This window comes from Balaenoptera acutorostrata, chromosome 9 (genome assembly GCF_949987535.1).
Source record: "Balaenoptera acutorostrata chromosome 9, mBalAcu1.1, whole genome shotgun sequence".
Classification (NCBI taxonomy): Eukaryota; Metazoa; Chordata; class Mammalia; order Artiodactyla; family Balaenopteridae; genus Balaenoptera; species Balaenoptera acutorostrata.
The window spans coordinates 52,463,687-52,481,599 of NC_080072.1; the positions used below are offsets into that span (position 1 = coordinate 52,463,687).

Genomic DNA, 17,913 nt, shown 5'->3' on the forward strand with positions numbered 1-17,913 from the left:
TGGTCCCACAGCTGGGATTTGCACCCAGGAAGTCCAGCACCACAGCTGAAAGCTCAACCACCAGTGGCAAATGAGGAGGCCACAGCCAGGATCTGAGGGCTTCTCTGAGGCCCGTCTCCTCACACTGGCCACCCAACTCAGGATCCAGGCAGCTCTTGGGTTGATGTTCCATCCAAAAGGAAATGTGGTCACAGTTCTGATGGCCGTGTTACCACGGTAAGAAAGGAGAGGGGAACAGATGCTAAGGGCTCCTCTCCCAGCAAAGCCTTTGCAGGAAGAGGGCTATGTGCCAAGAAGGTGGGAGCAAGGGGGCCCCATGGGCCTCCCGACCTCATTCTAGACACCTCCTCCAGGAAGCCTCCAAGCTGACCCCCCGCCTGCCTACCACAGGGCACCAGGGTCATGCTGAGTCAGAGCCAGGCCCAGGAAAGGAGAAGTGGTATCAGGAAGGCACGGATGTGGGAAAATCCCAGGGGAAGGGGCAGTGCCCACAGAATGACCCTAACCCAGCCAGAGTCCTGGCCACTCAGTGCCTACACCCCTTAGAGCAGCCCCAGCTCCAGTCTGCAGCTAAGGTCCAGCTGGGATGTTCCCCACTGATCTCTGACCCCACAAGACCAGAAGATCAACCCCAAACCTGAGCAGGGACTCAGTGGTCCCTCCTATGAGCCTTCACTCACACCACTTCCTCTTGCCTGCATCTCCCTGCCCTCTCCTTACATCTCAGTCCATGGAAAGCCTATCTGTACTTCAAAATACGGCTCAATGGGCCTCTTCTAGGTAGCCTCCAAGATGCCCACACAGAGCTGCTCACCCCCTGCCCCTCATTCCTGGCTCCTCTGCTCCTTCAGCCCCTTTCTCCTCTATCCAAGTGACATATGGATCTGGGCACTCCTGGGCAGGGCCCACTCCAGCCTGGGCCCTCAGCCTAAGAAGGTTTGTTTTATTGGTTTAGGGCAAATACACACAGCCAACCTTGTATCTGCGGGTTGAGGGATATATGAGGGTCCCGAGCCAGAATGGGTACGAGTAGAGTGACCATATAATTAATCATATAAACCAGAACATTTCTGAGAGTTAAAAGAGGCCCTATTAATAACTATGTCAGGGCAACAGGTGTAAGCAGGCCTGTCCTGGACGAAATGATATTTGTGGTCACTGTAGGTAAGAGACAGAGCTTTGCAGCCAGGTGGGTCTGGGCTTGCATCCCAGCGAGACCTCACATCAGTTTGTGTCCTTACAAAGCAGGTCACTTTACCTCTGAGCCTCAGGTTCCTCTCTGGTCTGCTTCCAGGTTCACTGATAATTCAGTAAGGAGAGCCAACTGCCACACGTCACCAGCACAACTTTCTCACCCTGCCTGTGGCGGAAGGAGGCTAAGGCCCCACAGGATGGGCCAGTAACCTGTCCCATAGCCCTCTCCTCCAGGGTGGCCCCTGGCTCTCCCTTTACTCCTTTCTATTTATGTCAATCACCATAAGGGCAGATGGGCAGGGCTGCAGAGTGGGGCAGCCTGAATATCTCAGGCTGGCCTTGAACTGATCCACTCTTACATTCCAGCCAACCTTGACTGAGCTGCATTCCATAAATGCATACTTCCAGGCTTTTGCATACGTTGTTCCTTCCACCAGGAACGCAATTCCATCTGGCCATCTCCTACTCCTCCTTCCAAAGGTGCAAATCATACATCTTCCCCTTCCACTTTGCGCCTCCCTTCATGCCCCAGGGGCCTCCTGAGGCTTCTCCAGTCCCCACACTTCTGAGCACTCAGTATAGTTGTATCTGTCAATGTTTGCTTCACTGAACTGACCTCAGGGGACCAAGGACCCAGGCCTATACCCTGTCCTGGAATCAGGACTTTCCCCCTACAGGGTCACACAGGCCTTGGAGGGACCCAGCCCAAACCCACCTCCTGGATTTTCACCAGCAGGGCCAAGAGGTGGGATCAGACTCTGATTTGGACACATCTGCCTCCTCTTCTGCCCTCCTCTTCCCACAGGGGCAATCTTTCCCAACTGCCTACTTCCTCGTTCTTCTTGGGGCCTAGGCCTCAGCCCTATGTTTCTTTCTTCCTCCGTGGTTGCCCTCGTCCTTCCTTCTCCATCATGAGGCCCAAGGGTCAGCCCCTCTAGCGCTTTCCGGGCTCTGTCCTATTTACTTCTGTCCAAGCCACGGCAGAGAAAGCCCTTCTTGGGGTCTCACTTGCTTAGATGTGACGTCTGCGGTATGCCTCTCAGCTTTTGCATATGCTGTGAGTCCCCTCAGGCCAATCCCTCGCCATGCCAACACAGAGGGGGCTTCCTTGACTGTGTTCGGAATGAATGAATGACCATTGCCCCACTCACATACTGATTACTGGAGGTCAGCAGCTCTCCATCCCTCCATACAGCAGTGCCCGACTGACCTGGCATCCACCCTCAAAACCAAGGTTTCACCCAGCTCTTTGTACTTCACCCTGGAACAATATAGCTACCACTTGCTAAGTACCTGCTATGTGCCAGACATCCTGCTGGGAGTCTTTTTTTTGTTTAATCCCTAGATGACCCGGATCATCGACTCCCCTGTGCTCAGGCCTCCTTCGCCAGGAAGTCCACCCAAACTGCTCCCTCCTCTAAGCTCACACAGTTGGGAGTCTTGCTGTCATGGGCAGGAAAGGGCTGAGGCCCAGGTCTCCCATGGCAGCTCTTCCTGCTTCCCAGGCCTGACCCTGTGCTGGCTTGTGAAGGCAGCGGGGGGAGGAAGTTCACCCTTCAGGTGGCTCACAACTGTACTAGCCCCTCTCCCCCATCCCAGGGCTGGCCTGGCTGGAGGAGAAGGTGCAGGTGTCTGCTGGGCCCTATGGAAAGATGAGCCAAGGGTGCAGGGCAGGGCCAGGTACACAGACAGGGCCTGGTTAGAGGAATCTCTATGTCCCCAGTGGCCCAAGCACAGGGTTATTGAGCTCATTAGGGATCACAGCAATTGGGGGGAGCCCCGCAATGACACAGGCACCCCCACCACACCACCAGCCCTGGAAGGAGGGATAGGAAGTCGCCAGCTAAGTGCCAGCCCTTGGCAGGCCTTCCTATCACCTGGACTTGGGGGAGGGCAAGGGGGCTCTGGTAGGAGCTGCCCAGAGCCACAGCACCCTTGAATTTGACCCTGAGAGAAGTCACCTAAGCCTCTGGAGGCAATCCTCAGTGGGGTGCAGGGAGTCAGAACCAAGATCAGCACCAGATCCTTCTTGGGGGAGAGACCCCACAGAGGAGGAGTCTGTGCAGCCCAGAAAACAGGCCCCGGGGGGCTCCCAGCAGACCGCGGAGAGAGGTTTATGGGGAGATGGAGACCTGGAAAGCCCAGGGCAGAGAGGGGGAAGAGAGAGGGGAGAAAAGGAAAGGGCAGGAGAAAAACAGAAAATGTAGAGAAAGTGAAAGAAGTCAGAAAATTCTGAGAGTAAAAAAGGGAGGGGGAGGAGACCAGCACAGAAAACCCAGCCTGCGGAGAGGTGGCAGACAGGGATTCCTGCCCTCCCAGGCCCACCAGAGGAGCCTCCCCACCTTCCCCTGGCCGACAGCCCAGCCCAAGGCGGCCCCTCGCTCACCCTCTGACGCCCTCTGGGTCCGGGGCCCGAGGACTCCTGTGGCTCTGGTCAGCCGGGCCCAGCGTGTGCCGTTCCCTGCCTGTGCAGCCTGTGTCCGACCTGGGCTGGTCTCACAGACAGCCTGGCCCCACTCCCTGGGTATGTCTGAGGCCGCGTCTGGGTCCAGGCATGGCTCTGTGCACCCGTGATTTGGGTCTGAGTGTCTGTGATCACTTGTCTGAGTGTGTGTTCCTGTGTGTAACTGTGGGTCTGTCCGCGAGAGTGAGTGTGTGTACGTGTACGTGTGTGTCTGTGTCTGAATTCAGCTCTGGTCTCCTCTAGCTTCCTGCTCTCCGCCTCCCCCCGCCCCCCTGCAGCCCTGGCCAACACACACACTTCCTGAAAACACGGACTGAGACAGAGAGAAAAGTCACCCAGAATCCTCCGGGACAGACACTTCCTCTCCGCCCCCAGGCTGCCCCCCCACCCAGCTGGAGTGAGTGGACAAGCCACCCCAGTGCCATCTAGCAGGACCTTACAGAGTGGACACCCAGAAGGCCCTGGCCTTGGCTGGCCCCTCCCCACGCCCACAAGGAGGCCCAGAGAAGCTGGGAAAGAGGCTCTCTGAAGGGAGCAAGTTCTGCCCTGGCAACAAGTGATCAGCCTTCAGGAAGACCAGGGATTGGCTGGGCTGCAGGGTGGTCGAGGGCACAGGTGTGAGGCCTTGCAGTGTGACTGTAGCTGGTAGCTGTCCTGTCTGGACAAATACTCCCTCTTCCCAAGGTATCTCCAGACATCCAGGTATCAGAGGAAGAAACAGAGGCCCAGAGCAGCCTAGGAGGGGCTCTGCCGGGTGACCCTGGAACCCTGGATCAGCAATGACCTCTCTGCCACGCTCAGGGAAGCAGGCTCGGAGCGTTCACATCTATGATACTTAGAGCTGAGTAGACAGTCCCAGGCCAGGAGGCAGGGTTTGAACATGAGCTTCCCCTGTGCTGGGCTGTGTGACTTTGAAGAAGTTTCTCAGGATCTCTGGACTTGTCAGCTAGTTCCCTGTGACAGGCTTAGTGGGTGTGCAGACCCTTTGAGGGTGCAATGGGGTCCTCCCAGGCCAGGCAGAATAATGAACCTGGTTCTGAGAGTCCTGACCCAGCTGGGGCAGAGGGGAGAGGACCCCATCCCTGCTCCTTTTCTGCCTGCCTCCCTTGAAGCCTCTCCCTTTCTAAGAGGCCTGGGGTGACAGAGATTGGGTAGTAGGAAGGGATTTGGGGTGTCCTGTAACCCTACTGTCCAGGGTCCACTAGGGGTTGAGTCAGCATGGGCAGCACATGTGCTCAGCACCAGGCAGTACAAAAGCTCATGCAGGCCTCATCTATTTACTAACACAGCAAACACTTGCTGAGTGCCTATTAGGCACCTGGCACTGTTTCAGATGTTGGGGATTCAGTAGTAGATGAAACTGACGAGCATCTGAGCACTAATGGAGCTGACATTCTAGGGGGCTCAGCCTCTTGGCAGCATGTGCAAACACAGCACAAGCACACACTGGCTCACACCTGACAGTACACAAATAACACACATGCCAATTCACCACCCACATCACACGCACTCACAAATACACTCACGCTGTTTGAGTCCCCACAATACCAGTAGGCATGGGCATGTGTATGTGTGCACACAGGCCTTGATAAATTTGCACACACTACAGCAAGTCACCACTGAAACTGTATAAATCCCCACCTGCATGCATACGTTAGGATCATACATCGCCTCCCTTAAGAACATGTGTGGATGCAAAAATACACAGACACGCTACTACCCTGACAGACACACGCCTATGGGTGCACACTCACAAACCGGCCAGGCATGCCCTCATGTGGAGTCACTAAATCCCAAATTCTGCTGGGGAGCCCAGTGATGGACCGGAGCCAGGCAAAAATGCTCCCTCAGTCACCACCTGATCTGGTGTAAGAGGCCCTACGATTGAGAGGGTGAGACCCTCATCACTAGAGGGTGCAGGCAAGGACAGGAAGGCCACATCAGGAAGCGGGGACTCCTGCAAGGGGGGCAGGAGCAGGCCAGGCTGAGCAGTCTTCCACTGTGCACCACGGAGCCTGGAGTCATAGAAAGGGGCTATGAGGGGACAGGGTAGCCAGTCAGGCTCCATCCTCGCCCCAAACCTGCCCAGCCTTCGCCTGTTACACATATGTGAGGCTCTGTCCGCCCTTAGTTTTTCTCCCTCCGGGCTTTAAAGACTTTGTACACCTTGCGAGCCCAGGATGCTAAGAGACTGCAGATGCCCACAATTCCAAATATCAAAGACCCCAGGACACAGGAAGCCAGGCTTGGCAGCTCACCTGCCACTCTGCCCTAAGGAACAGCCCCAAATTGCAAGGAATAATTGCCTACAAATTCTGTGAGCATGGAATGAATTTTCGGTCCTCTAGCTACAAAGGGCCGGACTCCTGACCATGGGAGTCTGGCCTCTCCCAGACGTTGGCTAAGTTCAGACTGAGGATCTGAGAGTGGGGCCTGGTACCCTGGGGTGAAGATAGGACCCTTGCTCTACCCAGAAAGTCTCCTGAATTCAGACGTTAGTACCAGGAGGGCCATGGAGGGCCAAGGAGGACATCTGATGGGGAAACAGGCCCAGAGGGGCAGCTCCTAATCAGAGTCATGGAGCCAGCTGGACCTGCTCAGGTATCCTGCCTTCTAGGCAGGAACCCAGGCCTCCACTCCTCGACTGGGGTTTTTGCCTCCTTAGCCTTTGTGAACTTCCTATGGACAGGGCCCTGCCTCCTGCCCTTGTTCACCCACTCCCAACCCCCAGAGACAAGCAAATAGACAGACAGACACACAGACACACACTCCATCCTAATGATGGAGTTAAAGGAAATAGAAATTACTCCTACATGCAGGAAGTGGCCACTAGAGGGTGCAGTGGCACCAGGAAACTCCAGTCCGGGCTATAAGCCAGGCTCCCGGGGGACCCCAGTGCTGCTCCCAGTTGTGTGAACCCGGGAAAGGCACAATAAACTTTGTGTGCTTTCACCAATCAAACCTCAAAACACCACAGCTCTGGCTTGGCTTTGAAGGCCCCTTTACTTTAAGCCCCTATCTGGGTGAGGAAAACCTCCCAGACCCTCCCCACGGCGGCTCCCCTAGCATATACTTGGCATGGATCCAGCCAGTGGCCCCCTCCCTTCTCTGAGTCTTAGTTTCTCTGCTTGAAAACAGGACACAAATGCCCCGGAGCACTTGAGCAGGGATCAAACGAGAGCATGTGAGCAAGCACCCAGCACAGTGCCCAACAGTAACAGGGACCAGGACACCTCTCTCTGCACAGTTCTTCCTTCTCCAAGAAGCCTTCCCAGATCAGGCTGACTTGTCCAAGTGCTGCAATAAAGCTCCATGACACCCCACATATCCAGCCATACCTGGGGATGCTCCTCCAAGCTGGGCACCCCAGCAAATGGCAGGAAGGGAGGGCATATGTAAAGGAGGTTAAATGGCGTGTCCACAGAATTAGGAGGAAACTCAAGAAAACAAGGAGTACAAGGAGCTAGGAGGGGAGAAAACAGTTCTGGGGAGGAGGGAGGGTGAGTAGGATGTGGCCTGAGAAGTGTCTCCAGGATCGGGTGACATTTGGCAGGAGCAGTGTGAAAGGGGAAGACGGGAGTACCAGCGCCAGGCCCAGGGCAGCTGCTGCATCCCCCAGAACAAGTTCTTCACTCTAGACTTCTCATTTCCTCCACATGCTACCTCCTGACTTGAGAAATGCACTCTGCTCTCCCAGTATCTCACCAGGCCCCAAACTGAACTCCAGACTTCCTCCCAAACTCCCTCCTGTGGCCAGGGCCCAGATCAGGGACTGCACCACCATCTACCCAAGATGGGAACCTGGATGCCATGAGCCTCCTCTCTCCCTCTCTGCTCATGCCCAGGCCGTCCCCAAGTCCCATCCATTCTAGGGCTGACCTCTCACTCCAATCTGCCTACTTCTCTCCAGTCTCACTAGCACAGCCTGAGCGGGGGCCTCCCACCTGGCCCTGCGCCCTCTCACTGGTCTCCCAGCCTCCTCCCCCATCAACCTTACCAGCAGCCGGGGTCATCCTTTCCGTACTCAGCTTTCATCCGATCGCTCTGCTTAAAAACTCCCTGGGATCCCCGTCTGGCCTTCACAGCATGTCCCACCAGCGCCATCCACGAGCCCACCCTCACTCACACAACAGTTCAGCCACACTGTCTGCTCAGAGCACCTGAGGACGGTGCTTCCCACCTCTGAGCTTTGCACATGCTGTTCCCTCCACCAAGGTGCCTTTCTTACCCTAGTGGCAAAGGCCACAGACTCCCCCTCAACCCTCTAGATCCTCTGCTCATGTTCCTCCATTCTGGACGGCATCCACTCACCTCACCAGCAGGCGGGGGGGCCCAGTGCGAGGGGGCACGGGCGGAACGCTGAGCTCTGTCAAATGCCGCTTGGCAGGCAGCGGGGGCAGCACAGGGTCTGGGGCAGACGTGGATGGGGTGGAGAAGCAGGTGGGTGGAAGGCAGCTCCTCCGTGGTGGGATGGGTGGGGCAGTGGGTAGCCCCTCGTCCTCTCCAGCCGTGGGCAGTGGCTCCGGTGGAGTGGTGGGCACAGGCAGTGAGCGGAAGACATGACGCTTCATGGGCACGGGCCGTGGGGTTAGGCGGGGTGCAGGGGCTGGGGGCGTGTGGGCTCGGAGCAGGCCAGCCAGGATGCGGCGGCGGTGGCCGGGGAGCAGCATGCCCATGTCCACCAGGCGGGCATCGCTGAGGCCTCGGCACTCTGTGGCCCACACCAGTCCGTGCTGCTCAAAGAGCCTGGTGTACTGCTCCAGGTGCAGTGCCCGCAGCCACTCGGCCACCGATAGGGCCCCATCCCCGGCCTCTGCCATGGTTCCTGTCAGCAGAAGCCAGCCAGCAGGACTCTGTCCAGACCTGGAAGAGATACATGGGCACAGGTCAGAGGCATGGTTGCCCAGGTATAGGTCCCCAGTCAACAATTTGCTGTGGCTTTCCCATGCCATGGGGTAAGCTCGGTGTTTAAGCCCTCTCCCCTGTGTCCCATGTGCCAGGCAAGGCCAGGTACTGCCTGGTCTCTGAACACGCAGGCTTCTCCCACTGCCTGAAACCTGACACCCCACCCCTGTGGCCTCCTAGCATCCAGCTCCTCTAGGAAGCCCTCCAGGACCTTCAGAGTTGGTACTACCCTAACCCCCATCCACAGCCTTGGCCACTGCTGTGGCTATGTCTGCACACACATTCCCTCCCGCCCGCTGCAAGACCCAGGCAAGGACCCAATTCCTTCTGAGGTGCCAGTTTCCAGCTGAGGGCCAGGTCCAGGGGTTAGCAAGTATAGGTGGGATTGAGGGATACCACCGCTGGTGCCCCTGCAGGCCCAGTCTGTGGGTTGAGCCTTACCCCCACCTCCATGCCCCTGGAGGAAGCAGAATACTCCAGGAGATGAGGCAACCCAGCATCACACAGCCTCTGGGGTCCTGGTCCTATGAGTGAGCAAACCCTCCCACCCCCGAGGAGGGGCAGGGGGGAATGTATAGGAAAGGCCATTCATTCATTTGTTCTTTCAAAATAGCCTTGCACTAGGCAATGGGGACTAAGGTCCCCTACCAATACTCAAGAACTCCTGACCTGGCAAGAGTCAAGGAACAGATGATGCAAAGCAGTGATTAACAGATCAAAAGAAAAAAGTTATCTGTTCATCTCCACAGATACTAAAGAGGCATATGATAAAACCCAATATCCAGCATACTTAAACAAAAATTGCAGTATCAGTAAAATAGAAATGGATCAACACTTCCTTAAAATAAAAACCACCACTTTGCTTAATGGAAAAACAGTAGAAAAACTTCCATCATCATAAAAGTCTAGACAACAAAAAAATACCATTGGTATAAAAATTGGGAAAGAAGAGTTAATCTATTACTTAACAATAATATGAGTTTTGAGTTGGAAAACCTGAGAAGCTCAGCTGAGAAACTATTACAAACAATAAAAGAATTTAGTAAGATAGCTGGGTTCAAAATTAATATAATAGAATCGATATTTATAAGCAATAACCAGGTAGAAACCAGGATGAAAGACCTCATTTATAATAGCATCACAAAATAAAAACCACCAACAATAAACTTAATAAGAAATGTGCAGGATCGGGCTTCCCTGGTGGTGCAGTGGTTAAGAATCCGCCTGCCAATGCAGGGGACGTGGGTTCGAGCCCTGGTCTGGGAAGATCCCACATGCCGCAGAGCAACTAGGCCCGTGCGCCACAACTACTGAGCCTGCGCTCTAGAGCCTGTGAGCCACAACTGCTGAGCCCATGTGCCACAACTACTGAAGCCCATGCGTCTAGAGCCCGTGCTCCACAAGAAAAGCAAGAGAAGCTCCACGACGAGACGCCTGCGCACCACAACAAAGAGTAGCCCCCACTCACGGCAACTAGAGAAAGCCCCCACACAGCAACGAAGACCCAATGCAGCCAAAAATAAATAAAAAAATAAAATTAAAAGGATTTATAGTGAGAAAAATGTGGAATGTTATTAAGGGGCAAAAAGAAGAGCTGGACAGATAGAAAGACATAATATTCTCCTGGATAGAGAACATCATAAAGATATTAATTCTCAGTTAATTTATAAATATGCACTATCTTGCTAAGCACACACAAAGAATTGGGGGGGTGGGGGTGGGCGGTGGCTAGACAAGTTTATTTGAAAGTTCATGTGGAAAAACAAACAAGCAGGAAGAGCCAGGAAAATTCTGGAAGTGAGGGAGTAGGGCAAAGGAAGGGTAAAGAGTGAGAATCAGCCTCACCACATATTAAACATAAAACCATGGCAATTAAAACAGTACAGGTTACCAGCACTTGAACAGACAGATCAATTAAACAGAACAGAAAGTTCAAAAATAGACCCAAATAAATCTAACGATTTAGTATACAACAAAAGTAACATCTCAAACTAGTGGGGAAGAGATGGATTATTAAATTGTCGGGACAGCTGTGGAGCAAGCTACAAAGATGGACCTCTATACCTTACAACAGGATAAATTACAGACAAATCAAAGATTTCATTATAATAAATAAAACCATGAAAGAACTTAAAAAACCCTTGTCTCAGAGAGGCAAAAGCCTTCTGGAAATGATACAAATCCAGAAGGATAAAGAAAAGAGTGAAATATACAACTATATATATCAACTATATACAAATCAAACATTCCTGCATGATTAAAAAAAAAAAAAGGCATAAGCAAGGCCAAAAGATAAATGACAAACTAGGGGCTGTCACTCATACCCCAAACATAGATTAATTTTCCTAAAAAGTGAAAAGCACCTAGTATTAAGACACAGACCAGTAACCTAACAAAAATAGGCAAAGAATATGAACAGAGAAATTCACAGAAAGAAAAGTATAAATGGTTCTTAAACACAGGAAAAGGAACTTAACCTCCCCACACTAAGTGGTGACAGGGTGAGGCATTCCCCTCCCTGGCCGGGCCAGTGCCTCTGGGAAGGGCAATGCCGCCATAGATTTGAAACCCCGATGCTTCTGTGCCCTTTGATCCAGCCACCCATGGGCACTTACCCTGCAGTCTTCCTGATGCCCGTCCAAAGTGACGTGCATAGGTTATTGGTTACAGCATTGTGTATAACAACAAAAGGTTGGAAGTAACCAAAATACCCATAAATCGGGGAATGGTTAACTAAATTATAGTGTAGTCATTCGGGAGAATACTGGGCCATAGAAAATGAGGAAACGTTTTATGTATTAGTGTGAGATGACCTCCAAGATGTGTTGCTAAATGACTAAAGAAAAATGAGGAAACTCTGTAAAAAAAGGAGGAAACTCCTTACATGTTGATGAGGGATGACCTCCAGTATGTATTAAGTGACCAAAGAAAGGTTCAAAACAGTATAGAGAACATTCTGCCTTTCACATGGGAAAAAAAAAAGGGGGTGGGGGGAGAGGATAGATCAGTATGTGTCTACCACTAAATGCATAAGATATCTCTGAAAAGATACATAGGAGACAGGTGACGCTGGTTGCCTGTAAGGAGGAAAACTGAGGGTTGAGGGCGACAGGAGCAAGCAGAAGCAGAGCCAGACTTCACAGGGCCTGAAGCTTACCCAATTTGGATGCCCTCTTTCAGAAAAAGAATACAAGAGTATCTTATCATGTTCCAATATATACAAATATCAAATCATTATGTTGTATACCTGAAACTAATATAATGTTATTTGTGAATTACATCTCAATTAAAAAAAATTTTTTTTAATTAAAAAAAAAAAAAGAACATCTTACTTTTGTAAGAATTTACAAAAACACATGACCACATGCACACACTGCCCGGGCCCTCCCTGGGCCCCATCAGCTTCCCTGGAAACCCACCTTCAGGTGGAGGGAAACTTTTCACTCTACATCTTTTTTCTATCATTCAAATATTGAACTATGTGCATTTTTCTAAAAGGCTCCTGAGGGACTTCCCTGGTGGTCCAATGGTTAAGAATCCGCCTTTCAATGCAGGGGACGTGGGTTCAATCCCTGGTCAGGGAACTAAAATCCCACATGCCACGGGGCAACTCTAGAGCCCGCGTACCACAACTACAGAGCCCACGTGCTGCAACTACTGAGCCCATGCGTAAAACTAGAGAGAAGCCCGCACGACGCAACAAAGAGCCTGTGTGCCGCAACTAAGACCCGCCACAGCCAAATAAATAGATATATTTTTTAAAAAATAAAAAATAAAAGGCTCCTGAGGGTCCCAAAGGAAGACACGAATGAACAGAAATACATTTGATGTTCTTAAATAAGCTGGCTCTCAACATTATAATGACATCAGTTCTTCCAGGGTTAAGCTAAAGCTAACACAATCCCAACTAAAATTACCCACAGGCAGATTCTGGAGTTCATATTCAATGATATAAAGATTTATTGTTGGGTGGGAAAGCAAGGTGCAGAACACTGTTTTATTATGTAAAAATCTGGGTTAAAGAAAAAGAAAACATATACATATACACATATGCACACATTATACACGGAATACTCCGATGAGTATACAAGAAACTGCCTTTGGGGAGGAGACCCGCAGCTGGCAGAACAAGAGAGGGAGGGTTACCTTTCACTGTATCCTCTGTATCTTTTTAATTTTATACCATTTTCCAACAAATTACAATTTAAAAGATAACACGATCATCTGGGAGTAAGAAAGAGACCATAACTCACCAGGCATGGAAGGAAATCAAGTAAGCAGGTACACACCCCACCTGACCCACTGGTCCCTCCCTGCCTGGCCCCATCCCTTCAAAGCCCGCTCGGGAGGCTCTTCACAAGGTCTCTGGCCTCACCTTCTCTCTGCCTCTCAATCTCAGTTTTCAAAATGGAAAACGGGACCTTAGGTCTCACCTTCATGAAGCCTCCTCCACCTCAATGTTGGGACTTAGCCTGCCACACTCAGCCCAGCATCCCCCATCCCTCCCTGACTCACCACCAGCTGGGCTGCCCAGAATGCCGGGGTCCCCCGGAGGCGGCAGCTACTCTGAACGGCTCCTCATCTTGGCCTGAGGTGGAAGCTGCAAGGACAGGGGTGAATGAGAAAGCCTATGAGGCAAGGCCACATTGGGCAGCTGGATGCCAGGAGGAAGAAGAGGAAGGAGGGAGGGGGAGGGGGTGAGGGACGGGGAAAAGGAAAGAGATGTAAGAAAGCGAGAGATGGAGAAGAGGGTAGAGAAAGAGAAGGAAGAGAGGGAAGGGTTCAGGGAGCCTAATGGAAACCAGGCTATGGTTAAAGGGAGGAAGCCTTCCAGCGGGGGTGAGGAGGCAGACCGACGACAGGCCTGCCCAGAGGTGGAGGCCACACCAGTGGGAGAGGGGAGTCAGGACACCCCGTTCTCTGGCCCTCCCCCAGGACCAGTGGCTGTAGCAGGGATGTCGGGCCTGGCCAGGAGGCTGGACTGCCCCCAGGGAAGACATGGGGAGGGGGTAGACGCAGCTGCATGACTGAGGCAGGGCCCCCACAATGCAGAGCCTGTCAGGAGGAACCTGGGGAGACCCAGGGAGACAGGGCCCTCTCCACTAAGCCTGAGAGTGGGGGGGGGGGGTGGAGGGGTGAGGCAAGGGCGTGAGACCCCAGGGGCCCTGCTCCTAAATGTGTATGGGGACCAAAAGAAGGTGTTTCCAGGCAGGAGAAAGAAGTGGCCATCCCTGAGGGCAGGCCACCAACAAGCTCAGATGGCCGGGGCTCTGTTCGGGGGGGTGGGTCGAAGGGCCAGGTCTTGGGCAGAGCCACGTTTCCTGCTACTAGGGCAGGGTCAACCACAAACTGCTGGTCTCTGCAGGATGACTTTAGGGGGTACGGGTGAACATGTAAAATTAACTAGTTAGGTATTTATCTTTTTTTTTTTTATTTTTTTTTATTTTTTTTATTTTATTTTTTTAAACTTTGGGTTTATTTATTTATTTATTTATTTATTTATGGCTGTGTTGGGTCTTCGTTTCTGTGCGAGGGCTTTCTCTAGTTGCAGCAAGTGGGGGCCACTCTTCATCGCGGTGTGCGGGCCTCTCACTATCGCGGCCTCTCTTGTTGCGGAGCACAGGCTCCAGACGCGCAGGCTCAGTAATTGTGGCTCACGGGCCTACTTGCTCCGCGGCATGTGGGATCTTCCCAGACCACGGCTCGAACCCGTGTCCCCTGCATTGGCAAGCAGATTCTCAACCACTGCGCCACCAGGGAAGCCCAGGTATTTATCTTAAGTAGACTTCACAGTTATTTCTTAGGATGGGGCTAAAATAGGTATGGTTTAAAAGTGAATATTTCAAAAATAAATCTTAAGTAATTAGTACTTCATAAAGAGTTGGCAAAAAATGGCAGTGCTACTCAAATGATGATTTTTTAAAAAGAATTTAATAAGACAATGTAAATAGTCTTTTACTATGTGCCAGGCACCTAAAGCACTTTTTATTAACTTGTTTAAGTCTCATAGCAACCCTATGAGGTACATACCTCACAATTTAAGATGAAGAAACTGAGGCACAGAGAGGTTAAGTAATTTGCCCAAAGTCACACAGCTGAGAAGGGGCAATTTGAATATAGTCTATACCTGCTTTGCCCAATACAGTAACTAGTAGTAGACACATATAACTACTGAAACTCCAAAAGTGGCCACATAATGAAGTGTGCTCTATACAATACACACTGGATTCTGAAGTCTTAGTACAAAGAAATAAGAATGTAAAATATCTCAATAATTTTTTCTATTTATTACATAATGAAATTATAGTATTTTGGATATTTGGATAAAATATACTATTAAAATTAATTTCACCTGTTTCTTTTTAATGTGACTACTAGAAAATTTCAAATTGCACTTGTGGCTCGCATTACATTTCTACTGGACGGTGCAGCTCCAGACTCTTAACCAGTTTGCTCACTGCCTCTCGACAGTGACAACAAGCTCTAACTGAGCAGCTGCTACAGGTCAGGCAGTATTCTCAAGATTCAACATGGAATGATGGATGATGGCCCAACCAGGCTACTGGAATGATGAGGGCTGGGAAACAGGAAACCACCTCTGTCCCTGAGAAGGGCCCAGCCCCTTCTTGGGCCTCTCTCAAGTTCCTAATCCTACACTAAAGGCTTCAGGCCAAGGTCAGACTCGGGACTCTACACTGACACCCCTCTAGGACAACCTCATTCAAGGCATTAGAAGCACGAGCCAGACCTCAGACGTGTACCCACCCTCCAGGAATCTCAGGCTGGAGGGTGTCAGATACCACCCAGCCGGCGAAAACAGCCCACATGGCCCTCACCAGGCAGGGGTCAGGGAAGGCTTCCTGGAGGAGGCAGCTGCTTGAAAAAAGAAGTTTGGAGCAGTGCCCTGCTAAGCCATGCTAGAGCCTGAGACAAAGAAAAGAAATCAGCGATACTGAATCTCTTTATTTAAATTTTTGATATTTTGGTTATCTTGGATTTTTTTTCATTAATTTTGATTTTTAAAAAAATATTGTTTAGGGCTTCCCTGGTGGTGCAGTGGTTAAGAATCCGCCTGCCAAGGCAGGGGACACGGGTTCGAGCCCTGGTCCGGGAAGATCCCACATGCCGCGGAGCAACTAAGCCTGTGCACCACAACTACTGAGCCTGGGCTCTAGAGCCCACAAGCCACAACTACTGAGCTCACACGCCGCAGCTACTGAAGCCTGCGCACCTAGAGGCCATGGTCCGCAACAAGAGAAGCCACCACAATGAGAACCCCACGCACCGCAATGAAGAGCAGCCCCCGCTCGCCGCAACTATAAGAAAGCCTGTGCACAGTAACAAAGACCCAGCGCAGCCAAAAAAAAAAAATTTTTTTTTTAAATATTTCTTAAAATTATTATTTACCTTGATTACTGAGCTTTTTGGTCACCCCCTCCCTCATATTTTGCACTCATTTATTTTGTCTCACTTGCTCCACCCTAATCCTGGCCGAGTTTGGAGGTTTAAGCCCTTCGGCTGCTAAGACACATCACTGAATCTCCACCCACAAGGAAGCAGGGACCAGCAGAGGAGAGTGTCATCCTGTTGAGACAGCAATGGCCACAAGTTGGGGGGTTCCCTTCCCCCCCAACCCCAAGGGCCCAGCTCAGGCTTCACCATCACACCAGCCCACCCTGTCCCTGCTTCTACCCTGTCTCCCTCCAGCCCCTCTCCACTGGGCCAACCACCGTCCCACGCCTGCTCAAAGCCCCTTCCACGGTTCCCAGTGTCCTCAAGTCCAGCTCCTCCGACCATCCTTTGACTGGCTCCAGCCCTGCCGTTTACAGATGAAGAAACAAACACCCACAGGGAGGAAGTGACTTGCCCAAGTTGTCAGGACATGCCCCAAGCCCCGGCCGGGCTCAGCTGGCCCACCACTCCCTCCATTTCACTTTTTGCACCAGGCACCAGCTTGACACGTGGAAGCCCCCAAAACTGTCTGTTGTCAATGAGTAAATGAACCACATCCTCCCACCTTCAGGTGCTGATTCCAGGCTGCCTCCTCCAGAAAGTCCTTCCTGACTGCCCCTTTGGGCTCCTAAGCCTCAGAGGCTGAGTCATGCAGCTCAGTGCTGCTCCTGCTCTATTCCTGGTTGTCCCATTTGTAGGGGTCCATCTCCACGCAACCCCCAACCTGGCCTGGGGTATCCTGAGAGCCTGTACCCCTTCTTGTCTCCCCTGCCCTCACAGTAGAGCCCAGGACCTGGCTGTGCTCACAAGGGCACTCAGTCCAGGGGTAAGTAAGGGTTGTCTGGAATCTCCCTAATCCTTGCCAACCAGTCCTTCTGCAGGTCTGGCCTGAGTTCCTCTTGCTGGAGCCAAAACTTTCATCCTTCTGTGCTTTAACTACCTTTCCAACACCCAAGGGCAGAGTTTAAATCTCATCGCCCCTTCTCTGTCCCAGCGCAGCATCTCTCTCGCACCATCCCTGCCCACTACTGACTAGGGACACCAGTACTGCCAGTCCAGCAGAAAGGCAGCCCTGAGCTTTAGCTAAGGACAAGCACACTCTCACTTCTTTGGTTTCCTAAATATCCACTGCATGCCCAGCCTCCGCCAGATTTCCACGTTCACCTGAATCATCCCCGGTACAGTCCCAAGGTCTGGGATTTTTATCCCATTTCATGGAGGCTGTGTGAAGTGGAAACTTGCCCAGGTCACTTGCTAGAGCCAACAGGGCCTTCAGAGGATGTGACTGTCTGTCTGGCAGAGGCAGTGAGGCTTCCGGAGGGCACTCCTGAGCTGGGCCTTGGAGCATAAGTAGGAGGTTGCACTTCTAGGCAAAGGGAACTGAGTGTGCAGGGCCCGGGGATGGAGAAAAGGAGCTGGCAGATCCAGAGATGGGGAGAGTTCAGTGGGGCAGGAACAGAAGATGTGAAAGGACAGTAGTGACACCCAGAGAGCTTTAGGGATCTGCCCTTGGTCGCCCATGTGGGTGTGAGCCTCCTCTGCATTCTTATTTGCATGAATGAGTCAGGCCTGGATCCGGTAGCCTTGATGGTCCTAACTCCTTCCCCACTCAGCTCTGGAGTCCCCTCAGCGAGGACCCTTCCCCAACTGCATCTTCAAAGCCCCCTCTCTGCACAGAGCTGTGCTCTGGATTCAAGGGAAGGCCCAACGGTGGGGGGAGCGGAAGGGGAGGAAGGCAGGCCTGGAGCTTCAGACCTGCGGCCTGTGCTCGTCCACCCCCCGACCCCCTCCTCCCCCTCACAGCACTCCACCCCATCCTAGGCAAGCTGGGCAGGGACCCCAGCGCCCAGACCCTCAGGAAAGCCCTGAGAGCTCTCCACACAGGAACTAAGAGCACT

General features: G+C 52.1%; 1 protein-coding gene across 7 annotated transcripts in view; it reads right to left on the bottom strand.

Moving 5' to 3' along the window:
• Positions 1-17,913, bottom strand: part of ARAP1 (ArfGAP with RhoGAP domain, ankyrin repeat and PH domain 1) — a 63,613-nt gene that overhangs the window by 32,322 nt on the left and 13,378 nt on the right. For 5 of the 7 annotated variants that reach the window (XM_057553143.1, XM_057553144.1, XM_057553145.1 and 2 more), the window contains one exon: positions 7,970-8,521. In XM_057553143.1, coding sequence (XP_057409126.1) covers positions 7,970-8,478 — 509 coding nt within the window. In that variant the 5' untranslated portion in view covers positions 8,479-8,521. Of the gene's footprint in view, positions 1-3,580; positions 3,954-7,969; positions 8,522-13,078; positions 13,164-17,913 lie in introns of those variants that run through there. The other 2 variants (XM_007173682.3, XM_057553146.1) reach the window with 2 other exon arrangements.